At 38.6% G+C, this 21,357-nt stretch overlaps 1 protein-coding gene across 12 annotated transcripts in view; it reads right to left on the bottom strand.

The window, feature by feature from the left end:
* Positions 1-21,357, bottom strand: part of ANKRD44 (ankyrin repeat domain 44) — a 133,853-nt gene that overhangs the window by 24,767 nt on the left and 87,729 nt on the right. For 5 of the 12 annotated variants that reach the window (XM_040562691.1, XM_040562686.1, XM_040562683.1 and 2 more), the window contains exons 12-16: positions 20,052-20,115; positions 17,880-17,948; positions 15,239-15,379; positions 12,161-12,241; positions 11,014-11,125 (exon numbers count right to left, since the gene is read on the bottom strand). In XM_040562691.1, coding sequence (XP_040418625.1) covers positions 11,014-11,125; positions 12,161-12,241; positions 15,239-15,379; positions 17,880-17,948; positions 20,052-20,115 — 467 coding nt within the window. Of the gene's footprint in view, positions 1-11,013; positions 11,126-12,160; positions 12,245-15,238; positions 15,380-17,879; positions 17,949-20,051; positions 20,170-21,357 lie in introns of all 12 variants that reach the window. The other 7 variants (XM_040562690.1, XM_040562685.1, XM_040562682.1 and 4 more) reach the window with 2 other exon arrangements.

The following is a 21,357-nucleotide window of genomic DNA, read 5'->3' as shown; positions in this document are numbered from 1 at the left end:
CCAAAATCCTTTGTAACTGAAAACTAATGTTTTACAACAACAACAAAAAAAGTAGTAGCCAGAAACTGTAAAAAGCAAAGAAAAGCATGACAGGTAACTACAAGTGACTTGTAATGTTTCTAAGGTTACAAGTCAGGTTTTCACAGTGTTTTTTTAATAGGGTAAAGAATTAACTAAAAGACTGAAAAAGGGGACCGGGAGTTCTGGTGCCAATCTGGACGATTCTACAGTATGCATGGAAAACTCTAAAGAGACCAACAAAAGCCTATAGTTGGCACAGAAATTATCAACCCTACGCTGCAAGATGATGGTATATAATGAACTCATACATACCTAAACTTTTGGTGTAACAAGTCAGTCCTTACCAGACCTACATCAAAAATAAATTGATCCAAAGTATCACAAATCTCACATTAAACAAGGACATTAATCGGAATTGGGAGGGGAGAGGAACAAAACAGAAATTTAAGCAGTAATTTTGTTTATTTGTATATTTTGAGCCTAGTGGTATGTCAGGAATAGGAAAGAAAAGTGTGTTAATGCAAATACTGCTCATAAGCAACTGGGTGCAATTTTTAACAGGTAATACTAATTTTAACACAATCTTACAGCTAAGGAAGAAAAAAAATGTCCCACACCACTTTTGCAGTAGATTTGGGGCAAGGTTAGGGAAACACATTTGGTATTTTCACATGGAACCACATGCAGTTTAAAACACTGTTCTTCTCTTATATTTTAGATGGAAATGGGATGAAGCAGTAACTCTGAACACACGGTCATGAATTCTCAGTTATCACAAACATGCTCTAAAGAGGTAATAATTTTAAGTCTGATTTTCTCCAGTAAGTAAACAAACTTAAAAAAAAATCCAACCAAACCCAAGCACTAAGCCTGTTTCCCTGTCTGTTCCATACTGGCCTTTATTCTGAGTCTATAAGGTCAGCACAGAAGACTAATTTAATCACTTGTAATTACATTGATCATCATCTGTTGAAATTCCAGGATCAAAAACTTAATAATTCCCTCTCTGGAACAAGGCAGATGACTGCCCTTTGAGTAGATGAAAAACGAAGAAAAGAAAAAGAAAAAAAAAATTGACAAAATTAAGGCCGTAGAGGAACAAATTGCAGGATTGGAGAGCCCCTCACAAAAGGCATATCAATGGCTTAGAGTTAAAGCAGCTTAGACTGATGCAGACTAAGCTTAATGAGCTTATTACTCACAAGGCTGCGTGTCTCCATCATAAAGTCAAGCACAAACAGAAGCTTGATAGTAGACTTAGTAGCTCCCACATACATAGCCTGACAGCGTGAGAAAAGATCACAGAATCACAGAATCATCTAGGTTGGAAGAGACCTCCAAGATCACCTAGTCCGACCTCTGACCTAACACTAACAAGTCCTCCACTAAACCATATCACTAAGCTCAACATCTAAATGTCTTTTAAAGACCTTCAGGGATGGTGACTCAACCACTTCCCTGGGCAGCCTATTATAAGGGAGAGCAAACACATGAAGATTATGGACACGACTAATAATTTTCAATATGTCTTGTCAGGCACAGCTCACAATTAAAACTAAGTCATCTGATGGATACACATCACATCACGTGCAAGTTACCTGGCAAATCCTCCAGCTTCACCAGTGTTTCCAAGAACACATTCACAATAAATTTCCTATACTTGTTATAAGAGCACATAAAGTGATCCTTAGGGCTCATAATGCCTCCAGCTTAGGGCACGCTTGTAAGAAACTACCCACAGTTGCATCTGTTATTAAAGAAAGTGAATTTAACACTCAAAACCATTTTCCCTGACAGTCCTGGCAATTTAAATCCCCAGACCCTGCAGAACAACTCCAGTGAGCCTGCTGCGGTGCAATACCTGCCTGCTGCAAGTTGGCCGATGCACTTCTCTCAAGACATACAAGTATGGGTGCTTTACTATCAGGTCATGGTTGTGGCTGACTGGAGAAAGTACAGCACATCTCATGTCTCATTTGTTGTGCCATTAATATTATGTCTTTTAGCTGATTACATTTCTACGCCTTAATTGGCTGCAGATTTTAAGCAGATGTCAGCACTGGCAGAATTGTTCAGATGCTGCAATCCAAAGCGGTGGGCACTGTCCTCTCTGGTTAGGTTCTAACTTTTTAAAAAGTAAGGATACCCTTACTCTCTTTTTGCCCTTTGGAAATTCCCAGTACTACCCTGGTACTTTCCATAACAGCACTATTTAATGCTGCATGTAATTATCTTGGGAAGTCTTCTTCACATTCAGGAACTTGATGCTTTGGGAGTAAGATGCAGACAAAGCAAGATAAAACATGTCAATTATTCAGTTCTATTGTTACAAGCTAAGAGCACTACAAGACTGCTATTATCAACTGTCTTCTCTCCCCCAGCTCCATGTGAAGATTAATAACATTTAGTTCTCACAAATTTATTTTATTTGTACAGTAAGGACATTTACAGACATAAGAGGATTTACTGCTTGATTTTATTTTGTGGTTATAATGAAGGATTATATGGGAGAATATGGTGTAGGGTTTTTTGCTTCCTCTATTTTTTTATTATTTTTTTTTTACTCAAACTTGCCAGTTACTGACACAGGATAGTTTACGTAATTGTCTTTATAGACTATAATATATTCTAAAGTTCATCTCTGAAAAAATAGCTTCATGGCACATCTCTAATTTAGAATTGGTATTAGGCAGAAAAGGAGATAATACTTTCATCACGCATAAAAAATTTAAGTTACATTTTTAAAAGGAAGATGTCAGAATCTACTTCAAACCAGATACTAGAAACCAGATACTGTAATGACAGGTGCTATTTTAAACCCGAAAAAGAACAAGAATGTGATTCTGCACAAAGCAACATGCACCTTCACCTCCAGGCACAACCATCTGTGTGCACCACTGGTAGTTGTGTCAAAGGTTTGATCTAACCATCATTGACATTAAAGTGACTTTGCACTGAGGGTTTTACTACTTTAGTATGGCTACTTCCACATTCCAGCACATATACTTCCAGCACTGTTAACTAACTTCTTCAGAGCACCATAGTTAGGTGCTATTAATACTAACTGTAAAATGGCAAAACATCAATTAGTAACAACTTTTAATGTCACTTTCAGAACTGAATAAAAATATGTTGTCTAGGATGTCATTTTGAATCTTATCTTTCCTGATCAATTGCAATAGATAATTGTCTGTTCCCAGGGAAAACATAACAGCTGCAGCTTCTTTTGAATAAAGTTTTTTTTCCAGCAAGTACCAAGCTCAAGATCGAAGACTGTCATCAGTTGCTTCCAATTAAATAGAAAACAGTATTAAAATTAACCTCTATACCATTTTATACCGGGGAAGCACTTTTTTAAATCTCAGATTTTTTTTGATTGTGTAATTCAAAAGGGAAATGGTACAACCGTATCCTCATGGGAGACGAGCAACTCTAAGTTCTCTCCATATTTGTAAAGATAAATGATCCAATTATTTTAACTTGATCATATTAAAACCAATATACTTCCTTAACATAGCCTGATATGTTTTTCCAGAAATCAGACATTAAAAATCCATCTAACCAGTGTTTACATCAATTTCGCTCATGTGCACAGATTATGGGTGAAGTTAACATAAGTACATAGAAGTTTTGCAAGAGTTTAAATAGATTGAGTCTGAAGAAATTTATTAGTCATTGCATGCACCTTTTTCAGCACAACGCTTAAATATCCAGTACCCTATCAGAACAATCACCACCAGGCAGACAGAACTTACCTGGCATTTAGGGGAACAAAGTTCAAACCCTTAAGTATATCTAAACCACAAAATTCAAGCAGACCTCCAGACCCTAATCTTTTGTTGCAGCTCTTCCACTTAACACTAAATCACTTCATATTAAGTCATGTGAGTGCCATATCAATGCCATACAGTGCCATACAGCAGATTCTCACCCAGCAAATATTTGTATGAAGCAGGACAGCTCCAAACAAGAGTGAGAGATACTATCCAGTACCAGCCAACACGTCGCTTACTGAGATGTAGAAATTCAAATTCTTTGTTAATGAGAGCAGAGATCTGAGCCTGCATCTTCCACTCTTGAATCACATACATTGTGTTTTTTTCTGAACAGAAATTGATTCTACCTCAGAGGTTCTATAAAGCCTCATACTTTGGTTTAGGACCCTCTTCCCCAGTGAAAGTTTTGCAAAATTACATACATTTCTGTAAAATGTATAAGGAAAGTTTTTGTTCAGACAAGTTATTCCTTAAAGAAAAAAAAAATCCTCTGTAGCTGAAAAATTTGAGCTTTGGTTAAATGTATTAGCAGTCAATTTTGAAAACGTGCTTTTCAAATGTATGTTTTGCTATTTTCTTCTCACTTATGTCTCCATTGTGAAATACACACAAGTGCGTTTTAAAGTCAGACTCACATAAAGATGCATAATTCAAGTTCCTTCTTTAAATCACTTTGAAAGTGGTCACACAGTTCCAGAAAACAGACAATGTTGGTTCCATTTCACATTACCAAAAAGCAAAGCTACTTTAACATCCAGAAAAGTGTCATGCCACTCAGTACGTGCACTTGACTCATAGCTCCTAAGACTGAGGAAAAGCAACAGACTTCTAGCAAAGCTTGAGCCTGTAAGCAACAACGAGGAAATCTACTTAAACCAAAGCAGCATACATGCAGTTGCTTGAAGTACATGGCATGCCAGTTAGGAGTAGTGATTCTTCTTCTTCAGGCTTTATAAGAGTGAATACAAGCACTTGCAAAATAGTAAGAAGTTTAAATAAAAACCAAATATACAACATGCAATTGTTTTTCAATTACTCACTATATCCAATGGAGTTTTGCTTCCAATCTGATTAAAAACGTCAATTAGAACAATTAATGACATACTCAACTATGATAGCAATCTGCAAGTGTTTGTGGGGTCTGTTTGCTTGTTTTCCTCTTTCTTTGGAATAAATTGCATTGCAAGCATTGCACAAACAGAATACTAAACCAGGACCTGATCCTTTATGCACCCATCTCTACTCTGTCTACCTATGGTTGAAATACTCCTGAAGCTATGAGACAACTGCCCCTGTGAATAGCTACCAGTTGCATTACTTCATATGGGAAGAAGGGAAAGAGGAAAATAATATTCAGCGAGAATGTTTACAACCGATATATTCAATTGACAAAACAGAGATCCAAAATACACACTGTGGGAGCCTTTACTTAATGAAGTTAGTTTGCTTTTTAAGCCTACAAATACCAATAAACCAGTGCCAGTTTCTTCTTGAAAGTCTGCTCATGCAGGCAAACATCTTCCACTGAATAAAAGAGACTGATTACACTCCCAAAACCCCAGCACCCACAGCTCTTCCTGAGCTACAGTCTAATGCAATGCCATATGCCCTTTTCATTGGATTCAGTAAATTAGAAAGAATCATATTCTGCACACGTTTACATGTAAAAACCACGCACACATACACGCTCACAGACAGGTACTTGAGGAACAGCACAAGTCCACAACTCCTTTCCAAACTGAAGGGAAACTGTCCCCTGCAGTTCTGCAATGGCCTTGTTACTCTCTGTCAAAAGACAGCAGATGTTAGTGCTTTGCTTCTCCCCGCCGGGAACGGAAAATAAAAACACAACAACAACTAAAAAAATGACCAAATCTGTCAGAGACAGAAAAGCCCTCAGACATGCTAGGCAATACTCTTATCCTACAAGCCAAAGTGCCAGCAGGGTGCCAAAGCAAATGGTGAATTCCTGTACTCCCAGAGAGTTCACAAGCAGCATTAGCATCCTAGAAACCCTTTTTAGGATCAAAATTATATAGTTTTGAAAAAAACAAGCCTAAATGCACAATAAAAAAAAAAAGCCAATAAGCTAACATATATCAGCATATCTAGCATATATTTACTCCTATTGATAGTTTTATTAGTGGGTACATATTGAACTAATGCTGAAATCAAAACTTAAGTAATTAAATCAATCTACCATGATCTGGGGATTCTAGGACAGAGAGAAATTAGAAGGTTTGTTAAGGTTATTTTCAAAGGATTATGTTCTTAAGTTCTTTTCTTCTTTTGCATTCTCCTTTTAGAACCACTAGAGTTAATGACCTCGAGCTTCCTCTGCTAAGAAAAAAAAGTAAGGATGGGTGTCTACAGCCAGTGGGTTTGATAGAAAGGGTCTCTGGTTCTGGTGCACTGAGAGCTGCATGCACAACCACCAAGCCTCAAATACCAGCAGCTCCAGTCAGCTCCAGCTGGTGCTGATAAAGGCTCATTCCTTAAAGGAGTGTCCAAATATATGTATATGGTTTTCAGAATTCTGTGCATGTGGAGTCTATTTATTTAAATACTTGTTCTGTGTATTTTCGGAGTTTTACTGGTGCTTTCTTTATGAAAATAAGCATCTGAATTCCTAACTGTACCAACTAACTTGAGAGAAAAAAAATCAAGCTTCTGTGCTGTACATGAAATAACAGCTCAGATATTCAGAGCTGACATGCAGGAAAAGCCATCACAGAGTTCGTTATGCAGTCATTCACCACACGAAATGCAATCACTGCTGCTTTCAGACAAAATGCTGCCCTTTCAGAAGGATGGAGTCAAGGAGACTGAGATATTCACAAAGGAGAAAACCAGAACATAGCCCCTAAATGAAGAGATTCAGGCCATGAAGTGGCCCAGGGGCTGCGGCTGCACAAGTGTCTGAGCCAGATCCTCATGTGGCAAAAGGCTATTTAATGCCTATCCCAACCACACTTGTGATTCACTCGCCACTAATTACCAGCGTCCTGCTCTCATATGGATAAATGAGCAAATTCTTGTTGATAAGAGACACATGTAGTCAGTAGTAGCTACATGAAATACCTAAGAGGTCTGAGATTTCAACTTCACAGGTTAAGGAGCAAGCATCTGAAGGCATAGATTGCTTTTTTTCCCCACTGGTAACAGCTGATCTAATAAAAGGTGTCTTCTTGCTCTTCAAACTTCACAGCATAGTTGTGAGGGCCTGTTACCAGGAAATCTTCCTGGTGCACACAGATCTTCAGGTTACCTACTTCAGTCAGACACACAGACTGAAATTTGCCTTTCAGACATGATTTTCCGTTAAACCATGCTCTCCTCCCATTCTCAAGCGAATTAGCCCCTGTGCCAATTTGATTTCTGTTAGGCAAAAAGTCAATTTCATTTGCTAATGGGATAAAAAGAAGAGCAGATTAAAAGAAAAATAACCATCAATTCCTACAGTCAGAGAAGAGATTTCACTACAGAAGAAAGACATTTAATTCTGTTTGCCCTGACATTGCACAGGAACATATTTTTACCAGCGTGAAGTGCCTGACTGGCCCTCCAGATTGCAGTTTAATGTGAAATTACAATTTAAATTTCACTCTTTCCACACTGACAAGGATTCTGTGATAAGAGATTGTTTCAATGAAAAATACACTCCCCCACAAACTACTGCAGTCTGGTGATGTGATCAGCTCTAACATACCAGATAGCAACCTTGACCAATATCCCTGACTACCGAGCACCCAAGAAGTCAGTCCCAATCTAAAGAAACACGAGGTTATATTTTAGAAGTATGAAAGCAGATGAGAGAGACTGAGTTTTACTTGCTCACAAGCACACATGCCCACCACTCAGCCTTTAGGAATGGCTCGTTACAGATGGAGAAAGAATTCAAGAATCTTCTTCCATTCTTCTCTTTTTAGCAACATCAGGTCATTCATTGCAGAGCATCTGCCACACTAACATCCCGGACAACCCAAAGGTCCTCCAGAAAACAGCTTCTGGCACTGGGCTCTGTGGTTGAACACACAAACACAAACCTTATTTCTTTGGGTCAAAGGATATGGCCTTTTCACTCTTAATCCTTATTTCTCCTAATACCTCTGCTCTCCCCACAAAGAAATTTACCTAAATTCCTCCCAAAGTATTGGTCTCACAGGAACCACAAAAGCCAAAAAATGAAAATATATTTCTGTAGATAAGCCAGCATTTCCCAAACTGTACTCAAAGGTGTAAATATTTTGTCATGCTAGGAGGTTATGGTGCTTAAAGCACAGATCAGACCCTTAGCTAAGGAAACTCCACTAGAGACTTCTTCAGATTTTTTTTTTATGTGACCATTTAAGTTAATTTAGGTACCCGTTATAAAAACCAGAAGGGCAGTAGAAAGAAAAAAATTAGTCTTACCATCTCTTTGATACATTTGACATGTCCTAGAACACTGAAAAATTCATTAACATTTTGCTGTAGTTCGATATTGTGCATACACAGAAGTACTAGTAACCATTACTCATAAAAATCAAACTCAGTGTTGCATCCACTTTGCCTTAGTTTTGATCAGAATTAAAGCTCCATATTTGAAATGCTCTTCTTCCTGTAACAGTTTTATGCCCACAAAGAACCATCTTGTGGAACAAGGTAAAATAATTATTAGATATTTTTGACTATAAGTTGCCAATAATAAATTAAAAAGCATTTATCCAAGTGATAAAACAGTAAAATAAGTTCATTTGACACTTAAAAACATGTTTTTATTTCAGTAATCCTGCATGAAAAATCTCTTCTTCAGGATAGAAGAGACTGGAAATATTTCAAAAGGCGTATTCCATATGACAGAGTTCCTGTGATACAGATTAGTGGTTCAAAGTTAGCACTTGGACACCAATTTATGGGTTACTGCATGTGTGAAGCCAAAACAAAAAATGTCTGCCTGTCTACAGACATATTTACACTGGAATTAGTGTTGCTGGGCTACCACTGTTCCTTGAGCAAGAACAACTAAAAATATGCTCAAAGCAAAATTACCTTTTGAGGCTGGTCCCAGCTTTTTTGCCATTGTGGATAAAAGCAATAAGGGGAAGAAAAAAAAAATCAATGTAAATGCGATGCCTGTATCAATTAGTTAGTCACTGTTACCAAATATAAAAAAATACTAAACCTGGGACTTGGTAACTCCCTAGATCTAAGGGACAAATGCTCATTGAACAAAACCAGAGTCAGCTACTCTGACAGTGGGTGCAAAGATGAGTCTTGGTCCTGCTGCTGATCAAGCACAAATGCTTTTTGATACATCTAGCTTTTGTATTCCAGAGAGACAATGAGCTGCCTATCAAACCCTAAATACCAATGGCAAAATCATGGTCCCCATGGACCCCATGGTCCTCAGGTATACAACCTAGTACACAAAGTGGTCCTTTGCAGACAAAAAGCTAAAATCCCTAGCAATGTTCTTTCATTGAGAAACACGAAACAGCTGTATGGCTCTAGCTCTGCAAATGATGCTTGGCTTTCATTTTTAATACTGCAGCTATAGTCTCAAATATGGGAGGATTAACATGGAAAGACACTGAATTTCTCTGTCCAAATATAGAACGCTTGCTGCATTGCTGTCTCACCCACAGTTTGCATGTCACCCTTCAAAATTAAAGAAAAACCAACACCTCTGACACATGCTGCACTCCCAGTTCTTCCTTTTGTCTAGCATGCCTAAGTAACACTGGGACTTGATAGCAGGTTACTGTCTATAACTGATATGTTGTGAGAAAACATGCCCAGCGGCAAGCATAAGAAAAGAGGAGACCTTGCTCTGTGCCTGCTCTGCACCCAGCAGCACACAGGGACTACGATCTGAAGGCTGAAAGATGCTGTTAGAGAGAGCTCTGCTCACACAAGTCATGCAAGAATCTGGTGATAAGACACGGGTAAGGCTGTGATACACATTGCTGTGGGCATACAAGCATAGGCTTGCACACTGCACAGAGAAGACTATATATACGCCCTTCAAATGCCAAAAGCATTTGCTTTTGTTCCAAATCCGCAGCAGGCACAGCAGAGTATTGCTCCGTCCCCACGGGCAGAATCACGTGAGAGGAGATGGGTCTAAACAAGGAAAGGCCAAATGGCTGCCACAAGTGAAAAAGGAGCAGTGATACCCTAAGTGTCCTAAATATATTTGTGCACGCAGGTGGGAGCTAAAAAGGCCTAGCGCCCCACCTGCAATTGTGACCCAGGGCTGCCCTAATTACAGGGCAGCCGTTCCTAGCTCTGGTGACCCTGGGGTAGGACAGCTGCAGGACTTCCCCAACGGTGGCAGTAACTGACAGCACCGATGCATGTGGTATGAAAGCAGCATGTGTCGTGCAGAAATCCTTCTCAATAATTAAGTACTTTGGCTATTTAACAAAGAAAGTTTGACAAAGAAAGAACGAACCAAACAACATAAAACACTAAATAGCACACAGTGGTCTTACTAAGGCCTAGATCTCTGTATGATTTTCTAATTATAGCTTCTTTTTTTTTTAAAAAAAAGCAATTAGAATTGGATCACCCTGTATATCAGGCAGTTCAGTTAAGATCCATTTTCATGACACTTCTATTTATTTACAACTCCCAAACTACTATAAATCCACACTATAAATCTCCCAAATTTTTGGCTTCTTATGAGATGCAATTTCTGATTGATGCAACAACAATGAAAATACAACAACTAAAAAGCAGACACATGGCATACAAGGTTGATGACGGTTACTTTAACAATGCTGCTATTATTTCTTTACAGGTTAAAAGGCATTGCAGGTATGCAGCTAACAAAAGCTATTTACTCTCTGCAGTCTGCAAGTCTGATAATGTGGCAGCTACAGAGGACACACACCATCATGCAGTGGGAACTATCCCTTATTTATGGCACATACACTAGGAACATTTTGACCACAGTTAAAAGTAATTTGAGCTCAACATTTAAGCACCAGCTTGTTGAACAAAGACTGGATTATCAAGATGATCATGTTTTTAAGATGCACCTGGTTGCATATATTTGAGTTTATTGCACCTTCCTGAGTTTATTGCAGGTTTTCACAGCATTATAAATATCTAAGGAACTCAAATTGTAACCTTTGGGGCTGTTCACAATACTAGCATATAGACAGCCACACACACACGTGTATACATACATATCAGCAGATAGAGACCTCTGAACTGTGTGAGCACTCACCAGTTCCAAACACTGCCGGTGCCCATATGCAGCAGCGTAATGCACAGTGTTGTACCCCTCTTTGTCTTGGATGGATGGATTGGCATCATTCTGTAGAAGGAACTCCAGACACCTGTGAACAATTCATGAGTTTAACTCACTCTATTTAACAGATTTAGTCCTCACTGCAACTAGGAGTGGCACTGCAGACAGGCAGTCAGGCAGTTAATTCTGTGTTTTAAACCGCACCTCAAATCATTTACAGGTTGCCCTCCTCTTCATCACATTCACCATTTTTTTAACCAGAAAATCCCCACTCATTTTTGAGTGGGGATTAAAAACAATCAAAAACAATTCATTAAAAACCATCTTAAACCCAACCTTTGCTGCTATTCCAGATTCCAAATTGGTCTTCTATTACAAAGCCTGAAAGTCACAACCCTGTACCATAATGTAAACAACTAAGTTGAAAGAGCTAGAACTACTGTTATTTTATGCAAAAACTCACAGACCACAACATTGGCTTGCAGCTATATACTATGGCAAGCTGAAAAATTGGACTTCACTGAGTTAATTTCCTGGTATGTATGTATATTAATGTATTTTCCTCTTTGTTTGCATTTTTAAATCGTATTTTTCAAAGCATCCCATATGTTCTCCATAGCTGTTAACATTTTTTCTTATTCCATCAAGATATTATCATTTTGTTACTATTACTTTCTTCAATACCTTGTAATTCATAGTGAATATATGGCTGCCATATGAAAAAGGGTATTTTTAAAACAAAAAATAATAATCAATATGCATCTAGATGAAAATGTTAATCCAAGCAAATAAATTGAGGAAGCCATTGATTGACTTCTCTTTGCAACATAGACACTCAGTGCAAAGCATTAAAATAAGGCAGTGCATGGTACAAAAGAATTATTAAATTACTGAAGCAGTGTATTTTCAATTAAAAAAGAGCAACAAGCACAGAAGCAGAAATATTAGGGAATATGCACACAGAGGAAAGCATAGAGCTTTTTTCTTTAGGTTAGCCCTCATTAAAGCCAAGCACTGTGTTTAGCAGAGCAATGAAAGAGCAAAAGCAGAGTGTAAACTGCAGTGCAAAGCAGCATCTTTCTCCAGAAACGAAGTTTAACTTCTTTATTGATACCAAACTTACAATGCAGCTTCTTTTTCCTTCATCTCACTGGCTCTTTCAAGTTCTTCAGCATTTTCATGGGAGTTACCTAAAATATTCTTTCTTCTGAGCATAAACAACAGAAAAATGCAGCTTATTTTCAAAATATGAATGATTTTGATGCAGTCTGCCACCCATCCCCAATCTCCTCTGCAAGGAGTTGACCTCCTTCAGCCAACAGTAAAAAAAAAAAATAAGTTTACGTAAATTTAATGAGCGTACTACATGGGTCTGCAGCAAGCAATGGAGACAACTACAACATGGCAGTTTATCATCCTGCCAGTCAATGCCAAAAAAAAAAAAAAAAAAAAGGGAAAGAAAATTCTGGTTTCTATCAGAAACAGTTTGCTCATTACTTTCCAGAATCCTTCCAACTCTCCTACAGCAATGTTGTGTGTTCTGTTCTGTTCCCATTGCAGAGAGGAATTCAGGATTACCACAGCTTGCTGCTTCCTACAATGACTTGCTAGTAACATTAAAGATTCAGAGCACTGGGAAACTTTAGACTACTTCAGTATTAGTACCTATCTTGAATATGCTTTAGCTGTGTTGCTGACTCTCCTCACTTTCTGTGACATATCTTGGCAACACCGTGAGATGTTGCCTCAGATTCTCAAATGCCTGGTCAGATTCTTTAGATTCTTCTAAGAGCTCAGCATGTCTTCACACTCCTGCACACCTGGATCATTTGTGGCATCTCTGCTCCCCAGCCAAATGGATGAAGATTGTGATTTGTGACCTTACAGTCAGACTGTGATTATGAACTTGCTTGGCCACCAAGACCAACACATGCTTCCAAACTTCAATGAACAGGACAGATCAGTACCTTGAAAGGCCTGTAAGGAGGACTGTTTGCTGACTTCAATCCATATATAACACGCATATTCCAAATTTGATTCCGCACAATGCAGAACAGTACATTCTTTCCTTATCATGCTATTTTCCATTTCTATTATTGAGATTTTATATTCTTCCTGTGGGTGCCAACAGTAATGGATTGTTCCACAAATCCAGGGTCTGTCTGATGGGCACTGACTCATAAGGAAAACTTATTTATCAATCAAAAAAAAAAAAAACAACCTCCCCCTGAATGTTAACACTGTAAGCTCATGGATAGTCCTTGTGTGTTATGTTGAATCAAGATAGTTAGTCAAAGCTCAGAAAAGCCATAGAAGACACCTGTGTACTGAACAGGATTTCGAACATCTCATATAACATATGAAAGCCCTATATGCATCTGCTTTCTGTTAACTAAAAATCAGTGAGATCCCAATATAGGATTCCGTGAACAGAATAAGCCATGATCTGGAAAAAAAACACATATTCAGAAACTTGAATAATCTGTTTAAGGAAAATGCTTTTGCAATTTCCACTGCAGAAGGGGTATTTTTTTGAAGTCCATAAGTAAAAAGAGTTACCAGAATAGCTGAAACAGTACAACTACCTTGCTGTGCCAAGACTTCTATCTGCTCATTAACTGCCCATGCCCAAAGTTAAATGATTTTGAATATTCTTTGGACTAACACTGTCTGATCTTGGGAGATCTTTGTCATTCAGAAGAAAAAAAAAAAAAGCTGTCCTATAAAATCATGGACTGCAAATAACATTTCATCTATGCAACAAGACGACTTCTACAACATCTCAAACTGGAAAATTTAATAAGACAACATCACCACATCAGAATCAATTTATGTTTGGATTATGGGGGCAAATAAAGGTCACATATTCAGGCCAATGTTCAGAATATGGTTAAATTTTTATTTTATTTTTTCCATTACCAATAGAATTAGCTACATCCTTAAGTTAACCAAGAGCTTGTTTACATGCAGGAGCATCACCTATAAAAAGTCAGAAGCAGAAAAACGTACACTGAATTACAATTCTCAAAGTCCTGAGTAAGACCTCACCCTGGCAAGACAGATTTAGAAACAGTCAGTGCTGAAAGCCTTCATGTAAGACTACTCTGCTTGTAATGCCAAGAACGGTCCTTTGAAGAGCCTGCTGCCTTCTTCCCAGCACTGTTCAGGTTTGAGGTTGATAGTGAAGACATTTTTCATATCAGTATTATCATGGCAAATGAAACAAATGATGAGGAAGCTATTGATGTTCAAGTATGGTATCGAAACCTCTACCACAAGGTTAAGGAGAAGTCTGAAGTGGCTCTGAGGTGGTATTCTATTGTGAATGTGCCACACTTTTTTTTCCCCCTTTAATTCAGACCTCTGCATATTAGCAACCAAAAATAGTTCCTTAGAATCTGAAGTAAAGAGGCAGATAAGCATGGGATAACCTAAAATAAATACAGGTCACTAACAATTTTAAGAGAGCGCTAACAGGATAATTGGGCCTGTTTTATACAGTATGTTATAGGGAAGAGATTATGAAAACATGCAACTAACTGGGAATCAGAAACTGCAGTCAGTAACCACAGGATTTTTAAGTTTTGCAGCTGTTTTCCGCCTTCCAAACTTTTCTCAAAAGAACAGCTTTGCATTCTGCCGAAGGATATTCCCCAGGCCTCTCTCCTCTTAGTCTCTAAAGAGCAGCCTATTTGGAGAGGGTGTGTGTTTTTATCAGCTCTGACAGTGGAGAGACAGATCGGTAGGATCTATCCCATCTTTGCCAAAAAGTATGTCAGAATGGCCAGATGTTTGTCACTGCAGTCCCTCTGGGAAAACCTCTCCTCCTGCTGCCTCTTCTCCCACCCTTTTTGACGGCCTTGCAAAGCAGATATGGAAAACTCTCTGAGCTTCCTTTAGTGAGGCAACTACACAGAGGAAAACAGAAGACAGAATGTTTGTAAAATAGTTCATTACGACAGAGAGGCTGCAAAACTGTGCGTTACATGAAAGGTAAACTGTAGAGCTGAGATTTCACATCATCTAGGGATCTGGCTTATAGTCAGAGCAATTCACTGTGGAGTTACGCATACATCTGAGAGAAATTCCTTTGCTAACAAAATCCGTTTTTTGGTTCAAATGGCATAGCATCATGAGGAGAGCAGAATGACACTGATTTGGCAAAACACTTTAAATAAAGAATAAAAATAGGTTCTCTTACTTTCGGTCCATGTCAGAAGCAGCAGCATAGTGCAAAGGGGTGCGCCCCCAGTCATCTGTTTCGTTAATATTGGCTCCGGTTGTCACCAGTGTCTCAATACAGTGGAAATGACAATTTGCAGCTGCATAGTGCAAAGGTGTCCTGAAACACAAGCGACAATTTGTTACCTCATATTCCAGCATGCACTGCCAGGGATAACGATAAATCTTAACTGCTGTATTCCTACAGATTTCCAGCAAGTCAATACCAGCAACTTATGTTCCTCTAATGAAATGCAAAGTTATGCAAATTGAACAAATTACTGTGTTATTAGGAAGTTTTGGTGCTCCTACCAAGCCTAGTGGCAAAGAGATCCAAAATCTGCATCTTGCAAACAACCTGTTCCCAGTGAGATCTGCTGCTGCTGCTCTGCGTACACCACTATGTGCCTCCAGCTGGGAGGCAGAGAAGAGGAGGACATCCCTCGCAGCATCTTACTTAGTGGGGATGACTGCCCATGATGAGAGAAATACATATATAAGTGTATATATATATATATATATATATATATAAAGCATACATAAAGCACAGCTATAGTTCTCACCACTTTATAACTCCAAAGTAAATCCCTCTCCTAATATCCCCCAGAGAAGAAAACAAAACCCATGGTCTGGAGACACACAATGTGTTTCTCCTGTCTCAAAAATATTCCCACATGGGAGCAGACTAAGCTTTTTCTAACTCAAGGTACTTAAAATATACTTTTTAGGAAAAAAACAATTGGAAATGGATCTTACACACACTTTACAACAGGCAGGGCTGTACCAACTGAACAGAGCAACCGACCCAGGCTTTATTATCCCCTCCCTTACAGTTGCCTTCTTTTTTTTCCTGTTTATATAATAATACACATATAAACTCTTTTTAAGGCTGACTTTGCATAGCATTATTATGCTTTTATATTTTTTATTATGCACAGTCAACACTTTAAAAGCTTCTTTGTCCATTGGACGGAATTAAGTTTGGTTTCTCTGCAGCCTGATAATCCACCTGCTGTGCAGCACTGCTCAACATGACTGGGGACATGTATCAGTAGTCAAACATGCCTCTGCGAAGGCTCAGCTCCAGTTGTTCACTTTGACTAGCTTCAGCTGCTCAGAATTACCCCACAGAGGCAACCCCGCTCCAGACAATGAAACTACAGTTTGTACACAGCTCCAAAATCGTCTTGGCATAGGCAGGCTCAGCAGCACCAGAGGTGGACTGCGACAGAGACAGAGATGTGGGGGCATCCCATCACACTGACAAATTCCAAAGCCCAAGAAAAGATTCATTGTGCGGGAAAATTCAGCATGCCACATGCTCAGCACACCCACTTCAAAGCCTGAATGTCATTCAGAGGGAGCTCACATTGTCAGAACAATTTCCAGCAGGGCTGAAACTCGCGAAGTCTCCCTCTGCTACACAGAAATCCTTGACTAATTTAAATTCATTCATCCCCTAAAATCATCTACTTTCAATTTGGTGGAAGTTGTTTAAAAAAAAAAAAAAAACAGTCAGAGTATAGTTCATTTTTGAACCTGGTTCATTTAAATGGGACAGAAGAATATCTTAATTTCTATTTACATATCTGACACTTCTACTGGGTATATTGAAAGGATATGAATAATAATCACTGCTGTCCCTCTACCAGGAAGTACCATCCACAGTGCCCGAGCCATGCTGGAACCTTTCAGCTGTAATTCATTTACATTAGTATAATGACAAGGCTTTTACTACATTCTGCCTGAAAAACAGGTACCCCAGCAGTATTTACAGAGAATTTCTGCAGCGTCTTGAGTTCAAACGCAGTTACCGTCAAACAGTTAACTTGAATTCCCCTTCCTCACTGATCTAAAGCAACTGCAAATGCATGCATATCTCATGATTTACAGCTTCAAAGCAGCAGGAAACCCAGGCTCAGTGCTTAGGCACCTCACTGCCACAGCTGAGGGTGGATGATAATGTAACCATTACAGGGCTGTATGGCCACAGCAGTGATATATAAATGTGTAATGGCACAATCTGCTATCACACAAAACACAATGTACCAAACCAAATGGTGCTATTAGCTTGGCTACTGCTCTTCCCCTGCTCTAATTCCACCACTATGTTTTAGGGAACCTGCTTTGGAAAACATCTGCCTTGTTGAAAAAACACATGACAAAATGCTTGAGAGATTCTGCAGCAATCAAAGAGTGAAATCTCTGCATCCATTCCTGGCATAGCAACACTCATAGCAACACTTCATACGGAAGGGAAAAAAACTTAAGAAGCATGTCAAATAGCAGCAATCCTTCCTATCATAACAAGGGCGCTGTCTTGGGCACATCAGCACAAGAATTCAGGCAATAAGAAAAGCAATAAGGGAAAAAAATAATACACCTGTGATATTTTTAAAACATAAAACTTGAGAGGGTGGGATGGCTTTTATGTATATAATTAAGTCTGCACCTGTCTGGCATATAACTGTAGCAGCAGTTCTGTACGGAAAGCCAAACTCCTACTTTATTTTCCTGTCATTTTTCCTGGAACACAAAATTTCCAGACTGAGGTGGTCTTTCTTCCTTGACTGCTAGTTTCTCCTTTTATTTTTTTTAAATTAACCTCATAATTTACTTACCTCCCACATTTGTCCTTCTTATTAAAATCTGCTCCACTGCTTTGCAAGAGTTTTATACATTCAACATTACTGAAAAGAGAAGTAAAAAATAATAATAAAGCATGAACAAAGCAGAAGCTTACATCTTGATTGCCTCCCCATCCCCAAACGGGAAAAAGTTACTCTACTATTGTACTATTTGCAGTGCAATATCAGGGTATAGCCAACTACAACCTGAAATTCAATCACAATAAACAGAAAGTGACAGTTTAAAAGTCAATTTCCTTTGTTTCTACAAAACCTCAGACTTCTCTTCTGCAGAAGAAAAATAAATATTTTTTCCAAAGAAAAAGCAGTAAATATGATCTGAACTCAGTGTGTTTGGAGATTTTCAAAGGGAGTTGTACTCTAATGCTTCCCACACTGAAATGCTATTTTATGAGAGCGCTTTTAAAGTTGTTGCTAGCTCATAAAATGTCAGTCTAATAATGAAGAGGTGACATTTAACAAAATCCACCCCCTTCTAGAAAAGCATTCAACAGTAAGCACTGTGCTAAAATCCTGCTTACTTTAGTGAGATTCAATTACAAGACTTACATTTAGGTTCATTTTCATATAATTTGTTGATGCATGATAGATTTAAGCATGTCTTTAAATGCATTGCTGAATAAGGGGCATAAGTATTTAAAATGATTGTCATATTTAAATTGCATTTATATAAGTGGTTGAGTTAGGCTCCATTGTTTTTTTTTACCTGTCCAAAGAATTCAACACAGCTTCTTTGTGTCATTTAAAGCCAGGTGATTTTTAATGGAAAATATAGCAGCTAAATTTTAATACATTTTGTAATTTAGGAGAATAAATGTATGACCCCAAGCCAGAAAGTGACGTGAAGAAGCATAGCACTTTCCAAGACTTCTTTTTCATTAACAGGGGCAATAAATCATTTCTGCTCACAACCAGATGAGCAGACCTTTGAAGTATGTTGTTTTCTACATACCCATACAACTCCCATTAATGTAATGAGAGAAACAGGCATGTGTCAGGGGAAAAAAATAAATAAATGCTTTTTGCATAGCTCCAGCTCCAGGGAAAAAAATGGCAGGATGCGGTATGTTGGCATGTGTTCATCCCTACTCTAAACTGCTATTGCATAAAATAACTTCAAAACACTCACCACAACATACTAAAAATAAAAATACTTGTTAGTGATGACAATTGTAGTAAACCACTGGAAAAATATGACTTATTTTCATAAACTACTTTTGCTTCTTATGAAGCCTCTCTTTCGTTATCTTTTGGACTTCCAGGTTGTTTTTATTATTCCTTTTGAGTGCAGCCTTATTGAAGAGGTAGCATCTGAAGTGTACTATAATAATTTCAATCCAAGCAACAATCATACCTCCTCTATTAATAACAGGAGACAAGTATCAACAAGAAAAATACCGTAAGAATAATAAAAACAGTATTCAGATCAATTTCATTAGGTGTCTGGAATTACGAAAATTTTGTGATACATCTATTTTGATTCACCAAGAAGAAAAGCAACTTCCTGAAAGATGCTCCCAGCACTCATCAGGAATGTATCATTCTGAAAGGGTAAGTCTTTGGCTTTCTGATTTGGTGATCTTTGTGTTGTTGTTTTAAGAACTTTTAAACTTGTACCTGAAAATTGGGAGGGAGAGCTGCATTTGGACTCCAGGGTTGCTGCCTCAAGGACACTGTTGTGTTTTGAGGCAAGAATATAGACCAACGGAGGAGGCTGGGAATAACTGCCCTGGCAGCAGCATCCCAGGAGCCACAGCTCCTTCTCCTTACTCTGCTTTGCTTTAGGAGCTGACACTTTTCTGCTCACTACTGGTCCTCAGCAACTCTTATGGCAATAAACCGATCTGGGTGAGTACACAGCACTCCAACCCAAAGCTGAAGCAGTCTTCACATGGGCACAAAAAGGAAGCTTTACCCTACGTCTGAAACTCATGCTTCAATCACAACCCAGCTGTCTGTTTTAGAGGAGTCCTTTCAGACCACCTCCTTTGCTTTGCAAGCAATGTGTGCATGAGAGCAGTGGCAAAATACAACCTCAAGTGACCAGAATTTGACATCTGTGGATGGCACAGACAAACTGGCTTGCACCAAATCTGCGATGAAAGCAAAAAATAACTTGTAACAGCTACAATCACAACTACTCACCCTCCTGCAGCGGCAGCGTGGAGGCATGTCCTTCCAAAACTATCAGGGGTGTCTATTTCAAAGCCTGCAGACAGCACGTGCTCATTACTAAACAAGGACACTATGCTATACTTTTGTCCTAGTTAAACCACAAGAAACATTGCAGAGACAGAAAAATCAGTTAGTTAGAAAAAACAGAACGCAAGCAACTACAGTCAGAAAGAGGTTGTCACGGAAACAGTGAGCGGCTGCTCCACTTTGGCAGCTCTATAAAAAGAGCTGTGAAGTCAACAAGAATTTAGTTCCGCATCCAGCTCTGCACCACATCCCTATTTAAAACCACATGACAGGCATTCAGGAGTTAGATACTTATTGAGATAACTATGACAGCAGGACATGGAGACAGAAAACATGAAGAGATGAGAAAAACTACAGTCAGCCTGAGCATGAAATAGGGTAGTTTCTATTGTGTGTGGGTTTAGGTTTAGTTTTTTGAAAGAAGCTTGCAGGAGCATGCAGGGATAGTCATGAAAATGCACAAGGCCAAACTATAAGTCTGTCAGTGGTCACCCAGAGCTTTCTTTCCCTTCCTGATCTGATGGTCAAGACCAACACATACCTAGGTTTACTGTAATGTGGTAGGGAATTATCATTTTTCACACTTTTTTATCACTTAGATGACTCAAGCTTATGGAAAAAAGTAGTTGTAGGAGATTTTGTGTGTTGAGTAATGAAATACTTTTCTAGGAAAAAAATTGATCTGCCTTGTTAGTCTTTTTTGTGTGTTTCTTGTTTGGTTTTTGTTTATTTTTTTTTCGATTGGGTTTTTTGTTTGTTTCTTAAACTCACACAAACTCTTGCCTAGAAAAAAAATATTTAGGATTTGGCTTATTACTGCCTCTTTTGAAATGGTTGTGTCAGCAGACTCCTGCTGCTTTTGCTTTGGGCTCTGGTAAGGATCCTGGGACCGCTCTCCATAGACTACACCTTCACTAATTTCCCCTCTTGCGCATGCAGAACTTTGGCCAGCCTTTACTCTGGCCAAATTCAAAAACATACTTTAGCTGTAATTAAGATACAGCATGCCAACAAGATGCAAATACCTGTGCAAGTATGGGCTTCAAGGAGATAATTTTGTCAATTACTTCTTTGAGGAGAGGGAAAAAAATTGTGTCTTGCATGCTTAAAATTTGGAAAAGCATCCTAAATTTTCTCCCTCTTCCCAGTGAATTAATATAAACTCTCTTTGCCTACCAGGAGAAAAGGGCTTTGGGCATGAACAATACAGTATGCAAGGAATTACCAGCATGCTGTTAGGAAAGCCTCG

Source organism: Cygnus olor, chromosome 6 (genome assembly GCF_009769625.2).
Source record: "Cygnus olor isolate bCygOlo1 chromosome 6, bCygOlo1.pri.v2, whole genome shotgun sequence".
In the NCBI taxonomy this organism is placed as follows: Eukaryota; Metazoa; Chordata; class Aves; order Anseriformes; family Anatidae; genus Cygnus; species Cygnus olor.
Note: the sequence above shows the minus strand (reverse complement) of the source record. Positions and strands in the feature narration are given on the sequence as shown.